The sequence below is a fragment of the Limulus polyphemus genome, unplaced genomic scaffold (genome assembly GCF_000517525.1).
Source record: "Limulus polyphemus unplaced genomic scaffold, Limulus_polyphemus-2.1.2 Scaffold1373, whole genome shotgun sequence".
Lineage (NCBI taxonomy): Eukaryota > Metazoa > Arthropoda > Merostomata > Xiphosura > Limulidae > Limulus > Limulus polyphemus.
The window spans coordinates 203,848-224,925 of record NW_013666983.1 but is presented as its reverse complement, the minus strand read 5'-3'; the positions used below and the strand labels follow the sequence as shown (position 1 = coordinate 224,925).

The following is a 21,078-nucleotide window of genomic DNA, read 5'->3' as shown; positions in this document are numbered from 1 at the left end:
TGAACGAATACTGCTTACTGGCTCCCCTTCTGTAAATTAGAGACCGCTAGGAACGAATAGTGCTTACTGATTCCCCTTCTCTAAATTAGAGACGGCTAGGAACGAATACTGCTTACTGGTTCCGCTTCTCTAAATTAGAGACGGCTAGGAACGAATACTGCTTACTGGTTCCCCTTCTTTAAATTAGAGATGGCTATAAACGAATACTGCTTACTGGCTCCCCTTCTGTAAAGTAGAGACCGCTAGGAACGAATAGTGCTTACTGATTCCCCTTCTCTAAATTAGAGACGGCTAGGAACGAATACTGCTTACTGGTTCCCCTTCTTTAAATTAGAGGTGGTTAGGAACGAATACTGCTTACTGGTTCCCCTTCTCTAAATTAGAGATGGCTTGGGACGAATACTGCTCACTGGTTGCCCTTCTCTAAGTTAGAGACGGCTAGGCTTGAGCCTTGGGTATTTGATCACGTTGTTTAGCCATATATCTGTTCCATACATTGTCTGACACAATTTTCTGCTGTTACATAAATTGTTTGACATTATTGTTTTATTACACGCACTTGCGATGTTATATTGTTTTGCATCATTTACGTCATACACTCTGTCGTTTCGTTCCATGTGTTAAGCGACACCATATTTTTTGTTCCATCTACAGTCCAATTCTTTATATATAGTGCTGTGATATTCCAACGATTAATCAAACGCACAGTTGTCCTATCTTCACAATAGCAAGGGATCAATGGACCTAATACGTGGAACGACAGGTGTAGTGATTTGTTGCAGGTGGGAAGAAAGAGACAAAATACAAAAAGCTGAAGCTAAAATCTGAAGAAAAACTGAAGTATGGCTAATCGTGATAGTGATAGAACTGTATTGCTTCGAGATAACAGCTAAATGTTATGTAAATGAAATAAATCTGTTTTTAATGAAAGAGAATGACAATAAACTTTACTTAAAAGTGAACTTAAGGTACGATTAGCAAGGTTGGAGTTAAACACTGGAACAAGAACGACTCTTCTATACCATGTCTTAGCTCCTTCATTCTCAAAAACAAATCTGGCTAAAAACTCCAAAACTGCTACTTCACACTCCACGTTCTCTAGCTAATCAATCAAAAAGTATCGGGAAATATTTCTTCTCCAAGTGACAGTGGAGAGCAGTCACCACGTACAAAAGGAAGATAACACGAAACAGCAGGCAGTATCCATGACTGAAAAATAAAACCTATATATAGGGCTGAATTGGCAGACGAAATCAACATTATTTATAATATTTCACATTAGAACACCAGAAACTTTTAGTTTTGCAAGTATGAAATGTATATGGTTGTGTAAGCTGGGTGATATTTTCATGCCTTAAGCACTCCAACACAGTTTTGCTTTATTCCATACCATAGTTCGACACATTATTGTTTTATTTCATATAGATATTGTCCGACACTCGACTGTTTTATTTTTTGACTATTTTAACATTCTTTTTTGTTGTTTTTTCACTCAGACTCCGACACTCTATTATTTTGGTTCAGGCACAGTCTGCACTTGTGTGTTCTTTCAGAATTCAATAATTTATTAATTGGTTTTCTAATTTAATAGTTATTGATGTTCTATTCCAAAGAAACTTCAAAACTTCAGCGTTTATACTAATCAATCAATAATTGATTTTTCGATCTAAACGCAGTGCGACACTTTAGTATTTAAATCCATTCACAGTCTACAGCTTCAGTGTTTCTATATTAAGTGTTGTTTTAATCCATACTTAGTGAGACATTTAGGATTTTTTATATCTATATTTATAGTTCGGTAACTTTGAGAAATTTTACACTTTAATATTTGGTGTTCATGCACATTTCAAAGCTTCAGAGGTTTCCTTGACATATTCAATAATCATTGGGTTACTATTGGGTTTGATTTTAGAGTTACTTAAATTATAGTATATATAACGCTAAATCAAACACTTAAGTAACTCAGCTTTTTAAATCCGTGAGTTTATATTTCATTGTTTATATTTATATGTATTTGTGGATGTTTCAGATTTTAATATCAATAAACCATTGAAGTATGTATAATTTAAAAATATGTTATGACGTAAGTAAATACCTACTCACTCAAGATGGTGGCGCACTTTTTAAAAATGCGTTTAATTTTACTCCTAGTAAAAATTGATTGTTTATATGAATTAAAGTTTTAGAAAGGCCGGGCATGGCTTGGATAGTAAACCCGAGGGTTAGTGCACTCCGCACTTTAGAAACTAGGGTGCGCTAAGAGAGTAATGGTCAAATGCCACTATTCAGTTAAACAAGAATAGCCCAACAGTTGGTAGTGGTTGATGTTGACTAGCTGCCTTCGTTCAACTCTATCAGTTCAAAATAGTAACGGCTATGCACTGATAGCTCTTGTGTAGCATGTGCGAAATTCTGAAACAAATAAACAACTTTTAGAAATATTTCTATTTATACATCAGAATAAACTAAATGTTTTATTTAAATAACGACAATGTTAGTTACAGAAACTAAATCGTTTATGAACACCTCTACAAATAACTATAAGTCATGACTTTCTTTCTCCTACACTACGTCTGGAGTTGCCATTAAACCTCATAAATTTATTCTGTGTGTGTATTATTCTGTGGTTTAAGTACAACAAAAATAGTGTCGCATATTGAAACAAGAAAAATTAAATAGTGTTCTGTAAAGAGTGCTTTTTACACATATTAGTTCACGCTCAACTAGCTGTAATCACCAATTCCACGATAATTGTCCTCGTAAAGTTTTGTTATAATGTTGAATGTTCAAGCTGTAGTACTGTCTGCAGCTGTAGTAGATGTACATCTGTCAAATAATAAAACAAAACTGTAACTTGGGAGAGTTTCCTTTAGTGTTAATTAATTGTTCACAAAACTACACTGGAATGAGTAATGAATGTGTCATTTGGAGCTTATATTGGAAGCTCTGTTAGCGCCTACAAAACCGATGACTGTAACAACTGTTAAACTATGACGAAAATAAGCGTAGTTTTCATTACATAAAATAAAAGAAAACGTACACTATAGTCGGTACATTACATACAACATATGTACACTAAATTAATCGCTGCTTCACTACATAATGCAATGCTAGCGGATAATTTTGTAAACAGGCCAGACCGTGGCCTAGTGGTTAGCATATCTAGGCCGTGGCCTAGTGGTTAGCATATCTAGGCCGTGGCCCAGTAGTTAGCATATCTAGGCCGTGGCCTAGAAGTTATCGTGTACAATTGGAAATACAAGTATCTCAGGTTTAAGACGTGGCTCCTACAAGTACGTTTTGCATTTTTAACTGTGGGTGCATTATAAGAGAGGCAGTCAATCCCGCTATTCGGTTAAGAGTAACCGCCTCAGACAGTGGATGCTGCCGACTGATTGTCTTCGCTCTAGTCCGCAGTTCACTCTTAGGGACTGCTAAGCCTGAATCATAAGGGTCGGTGACGTGGCCGTTTATCCCATTGAATATATGTCATTCAGATGAACAACCAGCACTTTTATAAACAACAAATAAAACTAATATATATGTGAATGATGTAAAAAAAAACCCAAAACAATGAGATGTTAAGACAATCAGTTTTTAACAATAAATATATTTTGGCATAAAATTTACACTCAGCTATTGATATGTTTGAATGATGACTGGTATTGTCCTGTATTTATCAGAATATTTGTTTGTTGTGTTGAATTCCCTTCAAAACTGCTAGTCGTTTCTGTTTGTAATTCGGCACAAAACTACACATTGGGCTATCTGTACTCTGCCCACCACGGGTATCGAAACCCGAATTCTAGCGTTGTAAGTCCGCAGACATACCGCTGTGCCACTGGGGGGCAGTCGTTTCTGATTCTGAAGTGACAGACTAGAGGGAATGCAACTAGTCAACACCACCCACTACCAAGTCTTGGGCTATTCTTGTCAGACTGAATAGTTGTATTTGACCGTCATTCTTATAACACATCTACGGTCCTATAGTTTTTTTGTGGCTTTTTTTTTTCGATAACGAGACGCGAACCACAGAGCTTTAGATCCACAGCTCAGCAGACCACCCATTAAACCGCGCTCAGCCTAATGTTAAAATATATGGTTTAGGTGTTAGGTACATAAGAATGTTCATACATATTATTACTCTACTTAGAGCCCGTTATGGCCAGGTGGTTAAGACACACGACTCGCAATCTGAGGGTCGCGGGTTCGAATCCCTGTCATACCATACATGCTCGCCTTTTCAGCCGTGGGGGCGTTATAATGCGACGGTTAATCCCACTATTCGTTGGTAAAAGAGTAGCCCAAGAGTTGGCGGTTGGTGGTGATGACTAGCTGCCTTCCCTCTAGTCTTACACTGCTAAATTAGGGACGGCTAGCGCAGATAGCCCTCGTGTAGCTTTGCGCGAAATTCAAAACAAACCAAACCAAACTATGATGAAGTTTTGTGTATATGATGAAACTATATAACTAACTAACTATTTTCAATTATGAAAACAAACAAACAATACTCTACTTAGAAATGTCTTTTTCTAATTGTATTTTCTGTCAAGATAACAACAGAAAGTTTTACTTTTTTAAAAAACATATTTTTGTCAATCTTTGCCAAATAGTTTTATAAATGTCTTTCAAATTTGCGTGAATGTTTGACACATGGATACACATTATACCATTTCAGTTGAAAAATATAGCAATAAATATGATTGGAAATAAGTAAGAACTGTTCTAGAATCTTAAAGTTCGTTATTATTTTCTGTGAAAATGACAAAAACTCTTCATAACCGAAGTCATTTTGGATGAATAAATTGGCTTGTTGGTTATTAAACTAAACCTTCCAAAGGTATAACAGTTGGTGAAAGGATTAATGGGCGCACTGTGGCTTTGAGAACTGGTGCTAATATTAGTTAAGAAAACAGATTAGAAAATTTACAAATGTTTATATCAAATTATTCTGTAAAAATCTTTAAGACAATCAGAGGTTTAATCGCACTTTGTAAGAACGGTTTGTATATGCTAATGTAATAGTATCGCCGCTAACGCGAGTCGTGACGCCACGGGCGACATTTTTAATATCCATATGTTGGGTTTATGGTGAATTTTCGAATATTCGACATTGCATGGCCATCTCAAAAGACTTGTGACTTGAGACTCTGTCATAACTCTTTCCGAGAAACGGTATTCGTATAGCGGGATTGTTTAAGTATGTACAACGAAAAGCCAAAATTTTTCGAAGAAGGTAGCCTTTAGTAAATCCTCACATGGGAGCGGGAAAACTCGTGCAGTTGTTTTTTAGGACAGCAACCGTTATCAAAATCATATCTCAAGTCAATTCAGATTAAAGCCCTCATCCGCAAAGTGAAGACTGTGGTCATGAATGACAAAAAAGTCACTGTATCACTATGAAGGCGGTCACAAAGTCACTGCATCACTATGAAGGCGGTCACAAAAGTTTACACGTTTTTAGCCACAACTCGAAATAATCCGCTGTTGTCTTAAACATTGTTTCAAAAAAATACCTAAAATCATAGCAATCCTATTTATTCAACCACATATATATATCAAGTCTCATTGTGCTTTCTTGTGTAATTTTGAACCTTTATTCTGCTTGAAAGCCTTGGAAGTTGACTTCCATGTAGAGTGGAGGGTGTATGCAAAGTTTGTTAACGTGTCTACGTTTGACCTCGCCGTTCTGCGACAAGCTTGCTTGGTGATAAGATAGTGCACGATCATGACCGCCAGACCGAGAATATCAACTAAGGAGGGAGTCATTCCAAGAGAATTGTGATAGTTCTACATCTTATAAAAATATGTGATCTTTTCTTAGTGTCAGAAGTGTTGCGATCAATGATTGATTCGAATTTTTTAAAACGATCGCAAAAAATAAACCTAAAAATGAAAATTTACATGATCACAAAGAATCTTTGCTCAATAAAAAACTCTTACGAACTGTGAACCCTAAAATATCTTATAAAAATAAGCTAAATAGCCACAACAAGAATTGGTGAAGTTCCATTATATAAATTTGAGAGATATTATAGCGCCAAATTTGCATTAAAGAACTAATTACTGATTCGGCATATCTAATATTTTTAGTATTCTTTCTTAAATATTATAACAATGTAATTTTCATCCTCCAGCCAGTAACTAAAGGACTTATTGACAACGCTGGACTAGAATTTAGAACTTAAAAGAACATTTTACAACATTGTTTCACCAGGTTAACCACGCCATCTTCAGGCCTGTTGTAGTTAACTCGGTGAAACGTTTTTCTTTTTTGTTGTTGTTGTAATATTTTTCTTTTATGGTCTCAATTCTAATCGCTGAAAATAAGTTCCCAGCCTTCTTTCAAGACGTTTTCCAACAAGTCTACGATCAGCGCTTATTCAGTAGATGGATTCGATATCCGTAGTTCCATTTTGATAAGCTAACTTTTATGGGCACACATAACCCTGATAGTCTTAATGTTTTCTTATTCTTTTTTTTTCTCCTTTTTTCTTTTTTTTTCTTTCTTCTTGACACGAATAGTTTTATGTTGATAAATCACTTGGAAGGAAAAACATTGGTGATCTATAACGGAAGTTTATGACGATGGGAGTGAAATTTATGATTGATGTTGCTTTTGATTGATGACCCGTGTCTACACAGGGTTACCGAGGTACTATTAATTACACGGGAAAAAGAAGAGGTGAAACGTACACACTAGAGGCGATAATCATATTCTCATGGTGAGAATATAAAAGGAATAATTCAACAAGATATCTTATATTTAGCAAGGCTGTAAGATTTTATTTTCTTCGACATTATGTTCATCTTAGCATTGTAACTGAAGCATAAGATAACTCATACGTTATGTTTGGCGTCACGTAGTTCTTTGTAAAGTGCCCCCAGTGGCACATCGATATGTCTGCGGACTTACAACGCTACAATCCGGGTTTCGATACCCGTGGTGGGCAGAGCACAGATAGCCCATTGCGTAACTTTGTGCTCAAGTACAAACAAACAAACAAATCTTTGTAAACTAAACCTGTTATAGTATAGGTATTTGTACGTAATTATCAAGTGTATGCCTTACTCTGAGCTGTAATTTACTCTTGTAATTCCATCCTATTTTGAAAGCCGTCACCGCTCATGTTTAGTTTTACGCTGTGCAATTAGATATCGAATACATCACTTGTTTAAGTAGAAGAAGAAGATTCTATGCAATTAAAGAAAATTGATTGTAACTGTATAACCGTTCTAAAATAATGTTTTTGGTTTAATTCATCTCGCCTGTCCGTTTATGAGTAGTATTTAACTGCTGTCGCTTTTTTTTTATGTTACAACAACGTCTACTTACGACTGGTTTTATTTTATGATGTCTTAAAATTACGACAAAATTGCATGTTTACATTTAAAAAAACATTAAAAAATATTACATTATAAAACCAAAATCAGAAAAGATTAACACCCTCAGATATGATGGAGAGTAACTATGAACAACAATGAACTGAACTCGCAAATAATAGTATTTAAACGTAGAGAAAAGTCCGTAAGGTCTTTCTTTGTTGATTCTCAAGAAACTGATTTGAATGATGAATTATATTTTACTTCATTTAAAGTGTCACTTGTAATAATTGTTAGTTGTAACCAATAATATTTTAAAATATCCTAAACATTTACATTTTATGTGTTTTTGTGGTCAAGCTACGATTAACTGTAAATCAAGCTTTGACAAAGTTAATGAATCCTAGCTTTTGTGCAAGAGAATTGTTGTTTTAATTCTGAATAACACATTTTCGAGTTTTAAATAAGATGGTAAATATTTACTTGAATGATTAATTCCACTAAAAATAGCTAAATTTTCGGCTTTTCAACGCTATTGAAAAGGAGAACCGAACAATCAATTGTTACTGAATCAGCTTGATAGATATATCAGTATTCAGATAATAACTGCTCTTTGATAAGAAAGTGTATTTAAACTCAACCCACGTACGACATATATAGAGGGCTGAGTACATTATATTGAACAATTCTGAATATGCAAACCAGCAAGTCATGTGACAACCATATCCGACATAAAGTTGCAGTGGAACGGCGTGTATCAAAATTACATTTTGACATTACATGAATGCCTCAGTGGATCAATGGTAAGTTTCTGAACTTACAATGCTAAAATCCGGTGTTTGAATTCCTAAGAGAATAGCGTATTATGTAACTTTGTGTGTTGAAAAAAATATGCTTTGTAGGTAAAGTAATGTCACAGTAAATTGATCCCTTTTGGAAATAATATGTAACAGCCTTTCGTGACAGAAAATATTCATACATTCAGATCATAAAGGTATGTTCATATCAGGAATGATCTTTCCAATGACATTGAAAAACAAAGGGATATGGTTCCACTTGGGGAACCAGGACCATCCAGAAAGAGACCTGAAACAAGTCGTATCTTTACCGCGATACGTAAAGTGCGGCATCTCGTTGCAGGTGAGAAACTATAAACACAAACATCACTGGCAAAAGCCGCCCATGTGCCGCAGTCACCAGTATGCAAAACAATCAAGAAGGATCTTCATCTGGAAACAAAGTCAACTGGTTTGGGTTCACCACGATAAGGTTTCCAGTCATTACCTTTCGTCAACCGTTGAATATCTCAAGCAGTTGGAAATAAAATAGGTATTTATGCTATTTCATATGAAAACATGCCGATAAAGTGGGCAGATACATCAATTATAGATATCTGTGGGATTTGACTGTTTACATTGGCACTAGGTCCTAGTACAATAGACAGATTACATAAAGTTAGCAGGGAAGAGTGGCGTAATTTCGACGTGGCAGCTTTAAAATGGTGCCTTTTGCAATAAAAGCTACGCTGCAGGGTTATTATCAAGATGCGCGATCATCAGATAGAGCATGACCAGACGTGGCAACATGGACTTTAAAATGGTGCCTTTTTCAATAAAAGCTACGCTGTAGGGTTATTATCAAGATGCACGATCATCAGATAGAGCGTGACCAGACGTGACAAACATGGACTGTAACAACGTAGTGAGGCTCCAAAATCGTTTTAGTATAACGTACTTAACCCCAGTTGTTGAAATGGATACGTTGAAATAGAATATTCTTTACATTTTTCATAATAATCCTTTGCTGGCAATTTCATTGCACGTTTTTTTTTCACATTAAATGAACTTACGAAGCTTGATATCAGCATAAAACGACTAAGCCTTGCAAATAACGTCCGCTTGAACCAATATGTATTTAAAAAAAGCTACTTTAATTTTTAAAAAAACACTATCTAAACAACAAAGTTTTGCTCTTTTATATTTACGCATGAAAGGAAAACTAATAGTAGTTACATTGGTTAGAGCAAAAACAAAGATGTATTTTTTAATGTTCCTTAAATAACAGTTCTAAAGCTTAAACCTTATTTATTGTAACCTAACATTACTATCATTAACGTTAAATTGAGTAATTGACACATTATAAATCAGTAGTATATTAATCAAGTTCATTATTTTCCAAGAGTGACAGTTATTCTTATCTATAGTCGTCCAAGTATGACGAAGTGAATTTTTAAATTGTTAACAGTGAAGATAGCTAAACTGCTGAAGCCAGTTCTGAAACTCTGCTGAATTTCTGATAAACAAATCTTAGATGACAGCTGAGCGTGAAGCCTATTTACTGCCACCATTAGATTATAACCAGGGCTAAAATTATTAACGCCATCAAATATATGCCCCCGGTGACTCAGCAGTGAACCAGACTTAAAGTGATTAACGCCATCTTATCTATGTTCCCTGGTGGCTTTGTGGTAAGCCATAGTTAAAATGGTTTACTTTATCATGTAAATGTCATATATATATATATATATGTCTGCCAGTTGCTCAGTGGAAAGCTTGTGGACTAATAACGCTAGAATTCAGAGCTCGATCTACGCATGGACAAAGGGCAGATAATCCATTTTTGAAGCTTGTGCGCAAAACAAAACAAGCATCATACATATATATATATATATACACACACACAGTAAGAATATATATATATGTATATACACACACACAGTAAGAATATATATATATGTATATACACACACACACAGTAAGAATATATATATATGTATACACACACACAGTAAGAATATATATATGTATATACACACACACACAGTAAGAATATATATATATGTATATACATACACACAGTAAGAATATATATATATGTATATACACACACACACACAGTAAGAATATATATATATATATGTATATACACACACACACACAGTAAGAATATATATATATGTATATACACACACACACAGTAAGAATATATATATATATGTATACACACACACACACAGTAAGATTATATATATATGTATATACACACACACAGTAAGAATATATATATATGTATATACACACACACAGTAAGAATATATATATATGTATATACACACACACACAGTAAGAATATATATATATGTATATACACACACACAGTAAGAATATATATATATGTATATACACACACACAGTAAGAATATATATAGTTTCTGCAAAATATTGATAAGGCTATTAATATGCCCCCCAGTGGCACAGAGGTATGTCTGTGGACTTATAACGCTAGAATCCGGGTTTCGATACCCGTGATGGGCAGAGCACAGTTAGCCCATTGTATAGCTTTGTGCTTAATTACAAACAAACAAGCTATTAATATATTTATGAAACTCACATGAGAATTAAATGAATATGGTATTTTATATAGCTTATGCAAATGATAAGTTTCTGTTAGCTATTTATTGTAATATCATAAGCTAAACCTTTCTACAACATAAAATATGAATACGTTTTTAATCACACATATTTCATGAAACGTTTAGTACAAGTTTCTGCACATTGTTACAAGTTCTAGACGGACAGAATGTACCCAACCTTGAATTTCACTTCGCTAAACGTTTCCTTTAGCAATCTCAGAAGTTTGAAGGTCTAGTGCAGGTCTTGTTTATTTTACACACGTGGTTGCTCACCATAACTCACTTAGTTGGTTTGAATGAGTGATCTATCTAGCTTATCTGTTATAAGTGAAAACCAAGAAATCGTAAACTAATTTTATTTTTTGTTGTTGTTAATTGGATATACCACGTGACATTAGATGATGTATAATTTTTTTAAGGTCTCAAGAGAACTTAAATTTGTAATACAGTTCTAAGTAAAATTACTTCTTGGTCAAAATTCGCTCGGTGTTGCTCAAATTAGCATTTTTTTTATCCATTAGCTACAAATTAGCATTTTTTCTATTGTCCAGAAACTATGTCACAAAGTAACCGACTGCAAGTGTAAAGGGGAAATTTGAATTTCACCAGCTATATTTTTTTCACGTTTTTACTGTTGTACAATAAAATTGTTTTTCATTGCCTATTGGAAAAATTGTCCCCAGTTTCTTTTGCTGTAATTGTTGAGTCTGACTTGTTTCAGACTCTGTAAATACATTCTATTGAACCTTCTATTTTACGATATTCAGTTTTACATTTTAATACCAGACCCCCATTAATGAGCTCTGGAATATTCTACTAAAACATGTTGCAGTCCGTTAAGCTAATCAAAAACAAGGCTTTCTCAAAATATTTATGGTTCTGAAATTTTATTCATACGAGTTTCTTTAAGTTTATAAGCTATTACAAGATGTATGTGTTCTGCTAGTCAATTGATTATTGTTTGTTCAGATTCGCGTAAATATACTAGAAGACTACCAGTGCTAGCCGTCCCTAATTTTGAACTGATATGCTAGAGGGAAGGCAACTGGTCAACACCACCAACTCTCTGGCTACTTCTTACCAATAAATAGTGAGATTGACTGGCACATTATAACTCCCTCATGGCTGAAAGGGTTTCGAGTCTGCGAAGCGCTGTTTGCGTGAGAGTAGAACTCTCTGACCGCCAGGCCAGGCTAGGTCTTTTTTTGTATGTAGATATTTTCCAGAAATTATTTAATGATTTCATACCAAAACGTTGTTGGAAACCGCGTAGAGCATCGTCTACTGAACATCAGCCACTGATAATGAAGGTACTATGTCGGGTATTGAAAATACACTATATAGCAAGAATAGACACTCTTTGGAGCTTCATTTATTTTGGGCTCTCGAGTTAATAATCGCATTTAAAATATATTCAGTCATTAGAAACGGCTAGCACAGATAGTCCTCGTGTAGCTTTGCGTGAAATTCAAAACAAACCAAATCAAGCATAGAAAAATGATTTGAAGATAGCCCTGTTACTCGTAAATCGTGTTAAGTATCTTCTATTTTATTAAAATATCATAAGCCTCGGACATGGATTGCTGCAAAGAGAAATTCATTTTACTGGTGACAATTTCAGTGCGAGAGGGCTTTTGATAGAAGATGCTGTATTGAAATGTCACGCTTAAGCATAATGATAGCCACTAAACCTCCTCGGTTCTGAATAGAAAACATGTAATTATCTATCGTATTTCAGTTCGTTCGAACCGGTCTCAAATTAGTTAGCGCATTTTGTACTTCAGCCTCAACTACACTTTCAATTTCAACTCCGAAAAAATATCTTGAAAATTAAAATAAGGATAATTTTCCAACTCTAATAATTACATAATCTTCCAAAGTAGGTTTAAAATTTTTTCTCAACATTAATGCAATTGTTTATTTATATATTTTTAGACGTTTAAAGAAATAAAAATACGATACTATAAAATTAAACACGTAGTTTCATATCTAAAAAGTTTAAAAAAGGAGAAGAGAATTATCTCCTGCTAGTGATAAAGTAGAAATTAAATATGGAGGGTTCTGAAATTTGTTATACAAACGCACTATACGATTAGTTAGTAGTTTCTCAAAAGTTCTTTTATACTTTTGAGTTCAAAGATGTGACACTCCTCTTTTAACTACAATTACTTTTCCGAGATCAATGACAACAATATCCTTCGTAATTAGCTTTTACATCACACTTATCCCATATTCTAATTGAATATATATATATATATATAAATGGATTTTAACATTCCGATGAAAGCACTACTGTATTTGATTAATAAAGAATATTGAGCCATTTTATGTAAACACTAATGGTAAAAAAAACAACAACAGCAATACATAATAAATCATAGAACTCTAATCTTCACTTTTAAACCATATACTCAAAAATCAGTTCTGTGACATTTATGGAAAACACCGTTAAAGTAAAGTGTGGTTTACATTTAATGGCATTTATTATAGAAACTCACGACTTATGCTCCCGGTGACTTCTATGAAATACAGTTTTTGAGTGTGTTTTTAAATTGAATAAAAATAATGTAACGCTTTCCTATGTTTCTATTGGACCAATGATTGTGTAAGAGCGTGTGCTAGATATTACATGTATAAAACTGCCAAACGTAGCGAAATAAGAATTCATGTAATACAAAGTAAGTACATTTGACATAAAACAATATTATTACTTTTAGAAAGTGCCAAATGCAATGAAAAAATAACTCAAAGACTCTAAAATAAGTAGAATAACACAAAAATTGCAATATTCTAAGAAAACTAACAAATACACAATATAAGCAGCTTATAGGTTCAAAAAAAAGTATATTTAACATAAAACGATGTTAGATCTCTCAACACCAAATATGCTTGATAACTTTTCTGTGTTTGCTTCAAATACGCAAAGTAGTTTAGCTTTGTATTAAATAAATCATGCCCCCCCCCTAGTGGCACAGCGGGATGTCTGCGGACTTACAACGCTAGAAACCGGGTTTCGGTACCCGTGGTGGGCAGAGCACAGATAGCCCTTGTGTAGTTTTGTGCATAATTAAAAACAAACAAATCATTTTAACTGAAATCAATAAAACTGTATAGTTGTTCTCCCAAATAACGATCATTGTAACTCAAATCTATAAAACATCTTAGTTGTTCTATTAAACAACGGTCTATGTAAATCCAAGCAATAAAAACACTTAGATGTTCTCTTAAAAATGATAATTGCAATTCAAGTCAATAAAGCAGCTTAGTAGATCTCTTAAACAATGATCACTGTATCTCAAAAATATGAATAAGTTTATTGCTGAGTTAAACAATGATCATTCTAATTGAATGCAATAAAAATGTTTCGTTGTTCTCTTATTCAATGATCAAATCAATAAATATCCCTATTTAATCTCTTAAACAATGTTCTATGTAAATCAAAGCAATAAATAAGCTTGTTGTTCTCTTAAGCGATGATCATTGTAATTGAAAATAATGAAATGTTTTTAAGCAACGATCATTAAAACTCAAATATGTAAAGTAGCTTAGTTGTTCTCTTAAAGAAATCAGTAAATCAAGCCATTAAAGCAGCTTAGTTATACTTCTAAACAATAATCACTGTAACATAAATCAGTAAAATAGCTTTGTTGTTCTCTTAATTAAACAAATCATTATAATTTAAATGAATGAAGTAGCTTAATTATCTCTTCAACAATCAACATGGTAATTCAACTCAGAAAATTAGTTTGGATGTTCTCTTAAACAAATCATTGTAAGTCAAAATGTTTTATTAAACAATGATCTTTCGATCTTAAATGAATACAGCAGTTCAACAATAAGTAGGCTTAACATTAAAATAGCATACTCTAATAAAACTAACAAATGCATCATATAAACAGCTTATAGGCTCAAAAATAAGTACATTTAACATTAAACAATGTTTGATCTCTCAACACCAAATCTGCTTGATAAATGTTCTTTGTTTGCTTCAACTTTTAATTTTCTCAACAGGACAAACTTCTTGTAAAACTGGAAGAGCATGAACCTGAGATGGCTAAGTCACGTGACGAGGAGGTAAGAAACATTTTGCTATAGAATAAATATATTTTATGTTTAGTTTTAAACTATGATGGAGGCCCGGCATGGCCAGGTGTTAGGACTCTCGACTCGCAATCTGAAGGTCGCGGGTTCGAATCCCCGTCCCACCTAACATTCTCGCCCTTTCAGCCGTGGGGCGTTATAATGTGACGGTCAATCCCACTATTCGTTGGTAAAAGAGTAGCCCAAGAGTTGGCGGTTGGTGGTGATGACTAGCTGCCTTCCCTCTAGTCTTACACTGCTAAATTAGGGACGGCTAGCGCAGATAGCCCTCGTGTAGCTTTGCGTAAAATTCAAAACAAACAAACTCTTTGCGTCTAACTTCCAAGAACGGGAGGTTTGTCCAATATGTATATATTTTTTACTACGTTCACATGAGATACGCCATGTACGCCTTGTTTTTATTCTTTATCTAGTATTTGTTTCAAGTTAGGTAATAAGACGCTTATTTTATATAAAGGTTTAAATTATAAGATTTTTGTATCCGATTTTAATTCACTGAATGAACAGGTTATTTCAGGGGTAATTTCAAGAAAAAAGAAACAAAAAAGGAACTTTAATGTTTTTTGTTATATGATAGAGGAAAAACTGGAATTACCGTAGAATGTTGTAAGGCCTTTAAGTCTAATAAAATCTTTAACTATGATATTACGGTTCTTAAAACCTTTAGATGGCCTTAGATTGCATTGTTCAGAATATATTTGTTTTAGTAATTCAATTTTCTTTGAAAAAGATACCCGATGAGAGAGAGATAAGTTTATCGACGTAAAATGCTAAAATTCGAGGTTCGATTCCCTGCGGTGGACACAGCAGATAGCCCAATGTGGCTTTGCTCGAAAACAAACAATCAACGAACAACTTTGAAAAAGTTGCCCTTTTTCACGCTGAACTTGTCGAAAGAACGTTGATAACGCACCTTCAACTTGTCTATACATTGTTGTCCAAAGAAGAAAAATAAAATAATGTTTTATCTTCCTGAGGCAGAAGAAACAGAGGATATTAGGATACTTAATAATATTTTTCGACTCATGCAACTATTTAAGAATTCTAAAAATATTTTGAACATTTCCGGAAGGAAAATCCATAAATATGTTCGTTATAACATTCTATTTTTATATTTAAACTGTTTTTGTTTTTTGTTTTTGTGGGAGGGGGTGGGGGATTGATTCTCACTGTGAAGTTATAAAACAAGTTTTAGAATGATTGCTTCTAAACTTACATGGTAGAATGTTGTTTTTTTTTTTTTTAGGATTCAGTATCACTATGTTGATATTATCTTATTTAGAAAAATGGCAAGCAAATATTTATCACGAACGACAGGGTGTAGCTTATTCGCTCTGGTTCAATATTTAATGTATGCCATTTGCTGGTACAAAGATGTTCAATAGTTAGTATATGCCATTTGCTGGCACAAATCAAATTAATTAACAACATACGTCCACCTGTTTAAGGGATCTATTTTCTTTAACTCGAGGAGCTCTTAAATATTTAGCCAGAATATTAGAAATTTTCCTTATGATAAACTATAAGTGATGTATAATAATATTATCGCAGCAAGCTAAGTGAACGCAGAGAATTAAAAAAACATTAGATATTCCAAAACTGTCAAACTAGATTAAGATAATTTAAGCTCATTTTTTATCTTATTTTGTTGGTTAGAGAATCTAAGGATGATTTTAACCTTCTTTTTTTTGTAATTCGCGTTTTTATTGTTCACATTGAAATATTCAAATGACAAATCCTCACATGTGTATTCCAAAAATACGTGATAGAATATTCTAATACTGGATGAGCATAATAATATATATATATATACAAAAGTTATCTTTCTATTGCCTAAACCAAATGCACTCCGAAAACGCATATATGTGAGGAATTTTGAGAATATTTGGTTTGTTTGTTTACTTTCTTTTGAATTTCGCCCAAAGCTACTCGAAAGCTATCTGCACTAGCCTCCCCAATTTAGCAGTGACAAATGAGAGAGAAAGCAGATAGTCAACACCAACCACCGCTAGCTCTTGGGCTACTCTTTAACCAACGAATAGTGTGATTGACCGTGACTATATAACGCAACGCACCATGGCTGAAAGGACGTGCACGTTCGATGGCGGGGATTTTAACCCGCGATCCACAGATTGCGAGCCGAGAGCCCTAACCACCAGGTTATGCCAGGCCTCAAAGACGAAGAGTACATACTATTTGTGAAAAGCCTCGAATGTGTCCGACGTATATCAGTCTATCGCCGGAATAATCACACTGAAACCAATACGTTTAGGTTCTTACAAACAGCCGTTTCAGGCCGTACCTGCTAATCTCTGTTATAACCAAAAATGGTAATTACAGTTGTCCATTTAATTAGAAGTTGTTGTTGTTTTTTATCAAAATGGATCGTACAATTTCAAGATAATTATTATTTTATCTAGTTGGACTAATGAGGATTTCTGGACTGACTAAATCTAGTCAGTTTGACTGTATGTAGTTGGACTAATGAGCATTTCTGGACTGACTAAATCTAGTCAGTTTGACTGTATGTAGTTGGACTAATGAGGATTTCTGGACTGACTAAATCTAGTCAGTTTGACTGTATGTAGTTGGACTAATGAGGATCTCTGGAGTGACTAAATCTAGCTATTTTAGTTATAGCTATTTGTACTAATAAGGCTCTTTGAACTGACTGAATGTGACTGATTTTAATATATCTAGTTGGATCAATGTGTTTGGACCAATTAGATCGAATTAGTTTGATGATATCTAGTTCAACTAATGAAACTGTGTCATGCGGAGCTCACCATATTTTTCTGCCTTTTCAATTACTAGGTGAAGTTTTCAAAAGTTATGTATACTTTGTGTTGATTTTAATATAGAACGTCTGTAAGGATGATCACTAATCTTTCCTCGCTTTAGTTATTCGCGGGACTGAGTGAATCAGCAATGATGTCATGGGTGATTCACTGGAAGGATTACTGTAGTTAATGTTAGCGACAGCTATTATTTCTCATAGTTAATAGGGTGGTGTTCTAAGAGATTTGAATCCCCTTGTTAACTTGAGAGTGGCCCTCAGTCATGTGGATGGTGTGCGCCTAGAGAGAGAGTATCTTGTATATATATTACTATGGTTTTTTTCTGTTTTAAGGCCATTTTCAGCCGATACAGATTGTAGAGTTTTAACAGATTCAAGATATTGTTCTTGTTTGGGCTTCTTTCTTAGATAGATCTTTGAGGCTCCTTATTTGATTTAGATTTTCAGCTTAGTAAGCATTTGGCGATTTGAGTTCCAGTTGTTTTGCACTTGTATACACTTCTTGGTTCACAGCTAAGCTGTGAACCTTAAATACTGAGAGAAAACTCATAAAAATCTGCCAAGTTTCCACAGAGTACTCTAAAAACCGCCGTTTTAACTTGGATTTGTGTTTGTTAATAAAGGTTGCTACTTAATACCGTTTTGTGTTCTAGCTCTTTCTTTGTCTCAACTCCGTGGAAGTCAGACCTTCACTCCATGATACTGTTTCCAACGAACATCTAGTTATCTTGCATCGTTCTACTCGTTTACATTGCGAGAACTTAGTGATTTTGGGCAAAACCTCTCCAAACTAACTAGAATTACTTAATTTGATTATATCTTATTGAACTAATTAGGATCTCTGGATTGACTAGATCTAGTCAGTTGGACTAGTGAATAACTCCAAATTGACTAGGTCTCGCCACTTTGATTATGCCTAGCTAGACTGTTGAGACAGCTCTAGATTAACTGGATCTGACCTTATTTAATTATAATTAACTGGACCGCTGAGGGAACTAACTATATTTGGCTACTTTTATGATGTTTTGCTCAAGTAATGAGGCAACAGTGGACTAACTAGATTTAACCACTATGATGATTTCTACATGGAGTAATGAGGCTATTTTGGACTGACTAGGCATAATTATTTTGAGGATGACTAGCTAGACAGATCAGGATTAACTAGGTCTAACTACTTTGAGGATATCTAGCTAGACAGATCAGGATTGACTAGATCTGATCTATATGAAGCTAAAAACATCAGAGAACAATCTAAGCATTATTCTATTACATCTTTACAGTAGATTATAATGGGTAATCAAGTGTCCTTTAATGTGTTTTTTCATCACTCATTAACCAGATGCTTACTTTCCTTCTATTCATTTGATTTTATTCAAAGTGTATTACATGCAGTAAACCAATGGATAACTTTCTAACATAGTACTTTTATTCAAAGTGTATTACATGCAGTAAACCAATGGATAACTTTCTAAGATAGTACTTTTATACAAAGTGTATTACATGCAGTAAACCAATGGATAACTTTCTAAGATAGTACTTTTATTCAAAGTGTATTACATGCAGTAAACCAATGGATAACTTTCTAAGATAGTACTTTTATTCAAAGTGTATTACAAGCAGTAAATCAATGAATAACTTTCTAAAATAGTATTTCCCCTATTGTATAGAACGTTATTGTTTTGTTTAGTGAGATAGATAAGTTATTTCTATTTATGCTTCGCTTAAGTTCAAATCAAAGCAGAAAAAACGTTTTGAATTATTTCATTTAAATTTTTATTTGCATTAAAAAAAATGCATAGATATTTTTTCTCCCCGGTTGGTTGAGCGGTAAGTCTGAAGGCTTTGAGCACTAAAATCCGGGCTCCTATACCCTTGGTAGTCCATGTAGCCATGTAGCTATATGTAGCTTAATAACAAAACAAGCAGATATTTTTCAGGCAATTATGTGCATTAAATAATATTGGGATACTATAATTACATAATGATGTTGTTTGTCTCAAATTACTCTATAATTTTCTATTGGACATTATTAGGGAATTATTGGTCTAACTATTTGTGGTACAGACACGTTTAAAGTTTACTATCCGATTTCCAGTGCCTGTTAAGAATTTAATTTTCGGAATAAAGTATATCTTGTGATGATACTGGTAAGACATAAAAGAAATCTTCTTGACAACATATATTCCCATATTTGAATTATTACTTAAGATCTACATTTCAAACCGCTCTCTGAAAAGTTGAAAGCTGTATTTCTTTTTGTATTTTCTATTTATTTTAAGAACTTAAGAGTGAAAGCAAATATGAATATAACATAAAGTGTCGAACACAATATATCTGCCATATCCAGTGCCGATGAGGCCTTTCGTACAATACCAGTGCTCAAGAGACCAGCTGGGATACGCCAGACGTAGTAGTGGTCTAGGCGCTATTTATATTATCATTTGCATGAACCAAATTAAGTAAGTGACGTGTAATTATTTTCCGATTTATTTAAGTCATTTACTATTCAGAATTAGGATAACGATGAATAATACAATATTATTTATGTATTTTTAAAACCAATTATTAATTATTATAATTTTTTTACTTAAATAACTTTATTATCATTCAGAAGAACTGGTGAAGAGACAAGTTACTCTTCTACTTCCTAGAGCGGGACGTTCAACTACAGCATCAACGGAAGAAAACTACATTAACAGTTCTAATAAATCCTCAGTGAAAGCAAAGAAAAATATTGAATAATATGTCAACCACACTACATCTGCTATATCCTGTGTCGAACAGGTTTTTCGCACTATATCAGTGCTAATCAGGGCGGCTAGGATACAACAGGCATAGTAGTGGTCTTAGTGACTCTGCATATCATCAATTATATGACCAACAACAGCTATGGTGTGAACTAGATTATCTGAGTGAAGTATAATTATTATATATTATATTATCTATACTGTTATCCTGCTTGTTTGTATGTACGACCGTTACCCTTTCTGACCGAGAACCTGCTGCACAACCATGCGTAGTTAGAATGATTCCCCAAGAAAAACCGCACATGCGCATTATTAATTCGACGACAAACAGTCTGCCTGCGACAGAGAGCTACAAAGCTGAGTGATCAAATCGCTACAATTGCTGTATGAAACAAGAAGTAACAACAAAAGGGGAATGTAGACATACTTTACTAACCATTTTGTACAACAGAATATTAAAAACTTATCAAAGTTTTAAAAAAGGTTTGATGTTAGGTCGTAGAATAACAGTATAAGTTCATTTATCGATAGTATTAAGTACAGTAAAATTTAGTAATAATTAAACTAAAGTAAAAAAAAACGTACATAGGTTACAGTGTTAATTTTTCTCTTTATTGAACTTAGGGCTAACATAAGTTAAAGTTTTATAAAGTACGGCCTATGTACAAGTGTATTTACACATTTCGTTGTCTACGATT

The 21,078-nt window shown here is 33.8% G+C and overlaps 1 protein-coding gene across 1 annotated transcript in view; it reads left to right on the top strand.

Annotated features, from left to right (window-relative positions):
* The window catches only part of LOC111086734, a 61,648-nt gene that overhangs the window by 15,435 nt on the left and 25,135 nt on the right, over window positions 1-21,078 (top strand). Inside the window, exon 2 of the mRNA XM_022390782.1 lies at window positions 14,747-14,809. Within this exon, the coding sequence (XP_022246490.1) occupies window positions 14,747-14,809 (63 nt within the window). The remainder of the gene's footprint in view (window positions 1-14,746; window positions 14,810-21,078) is intronic.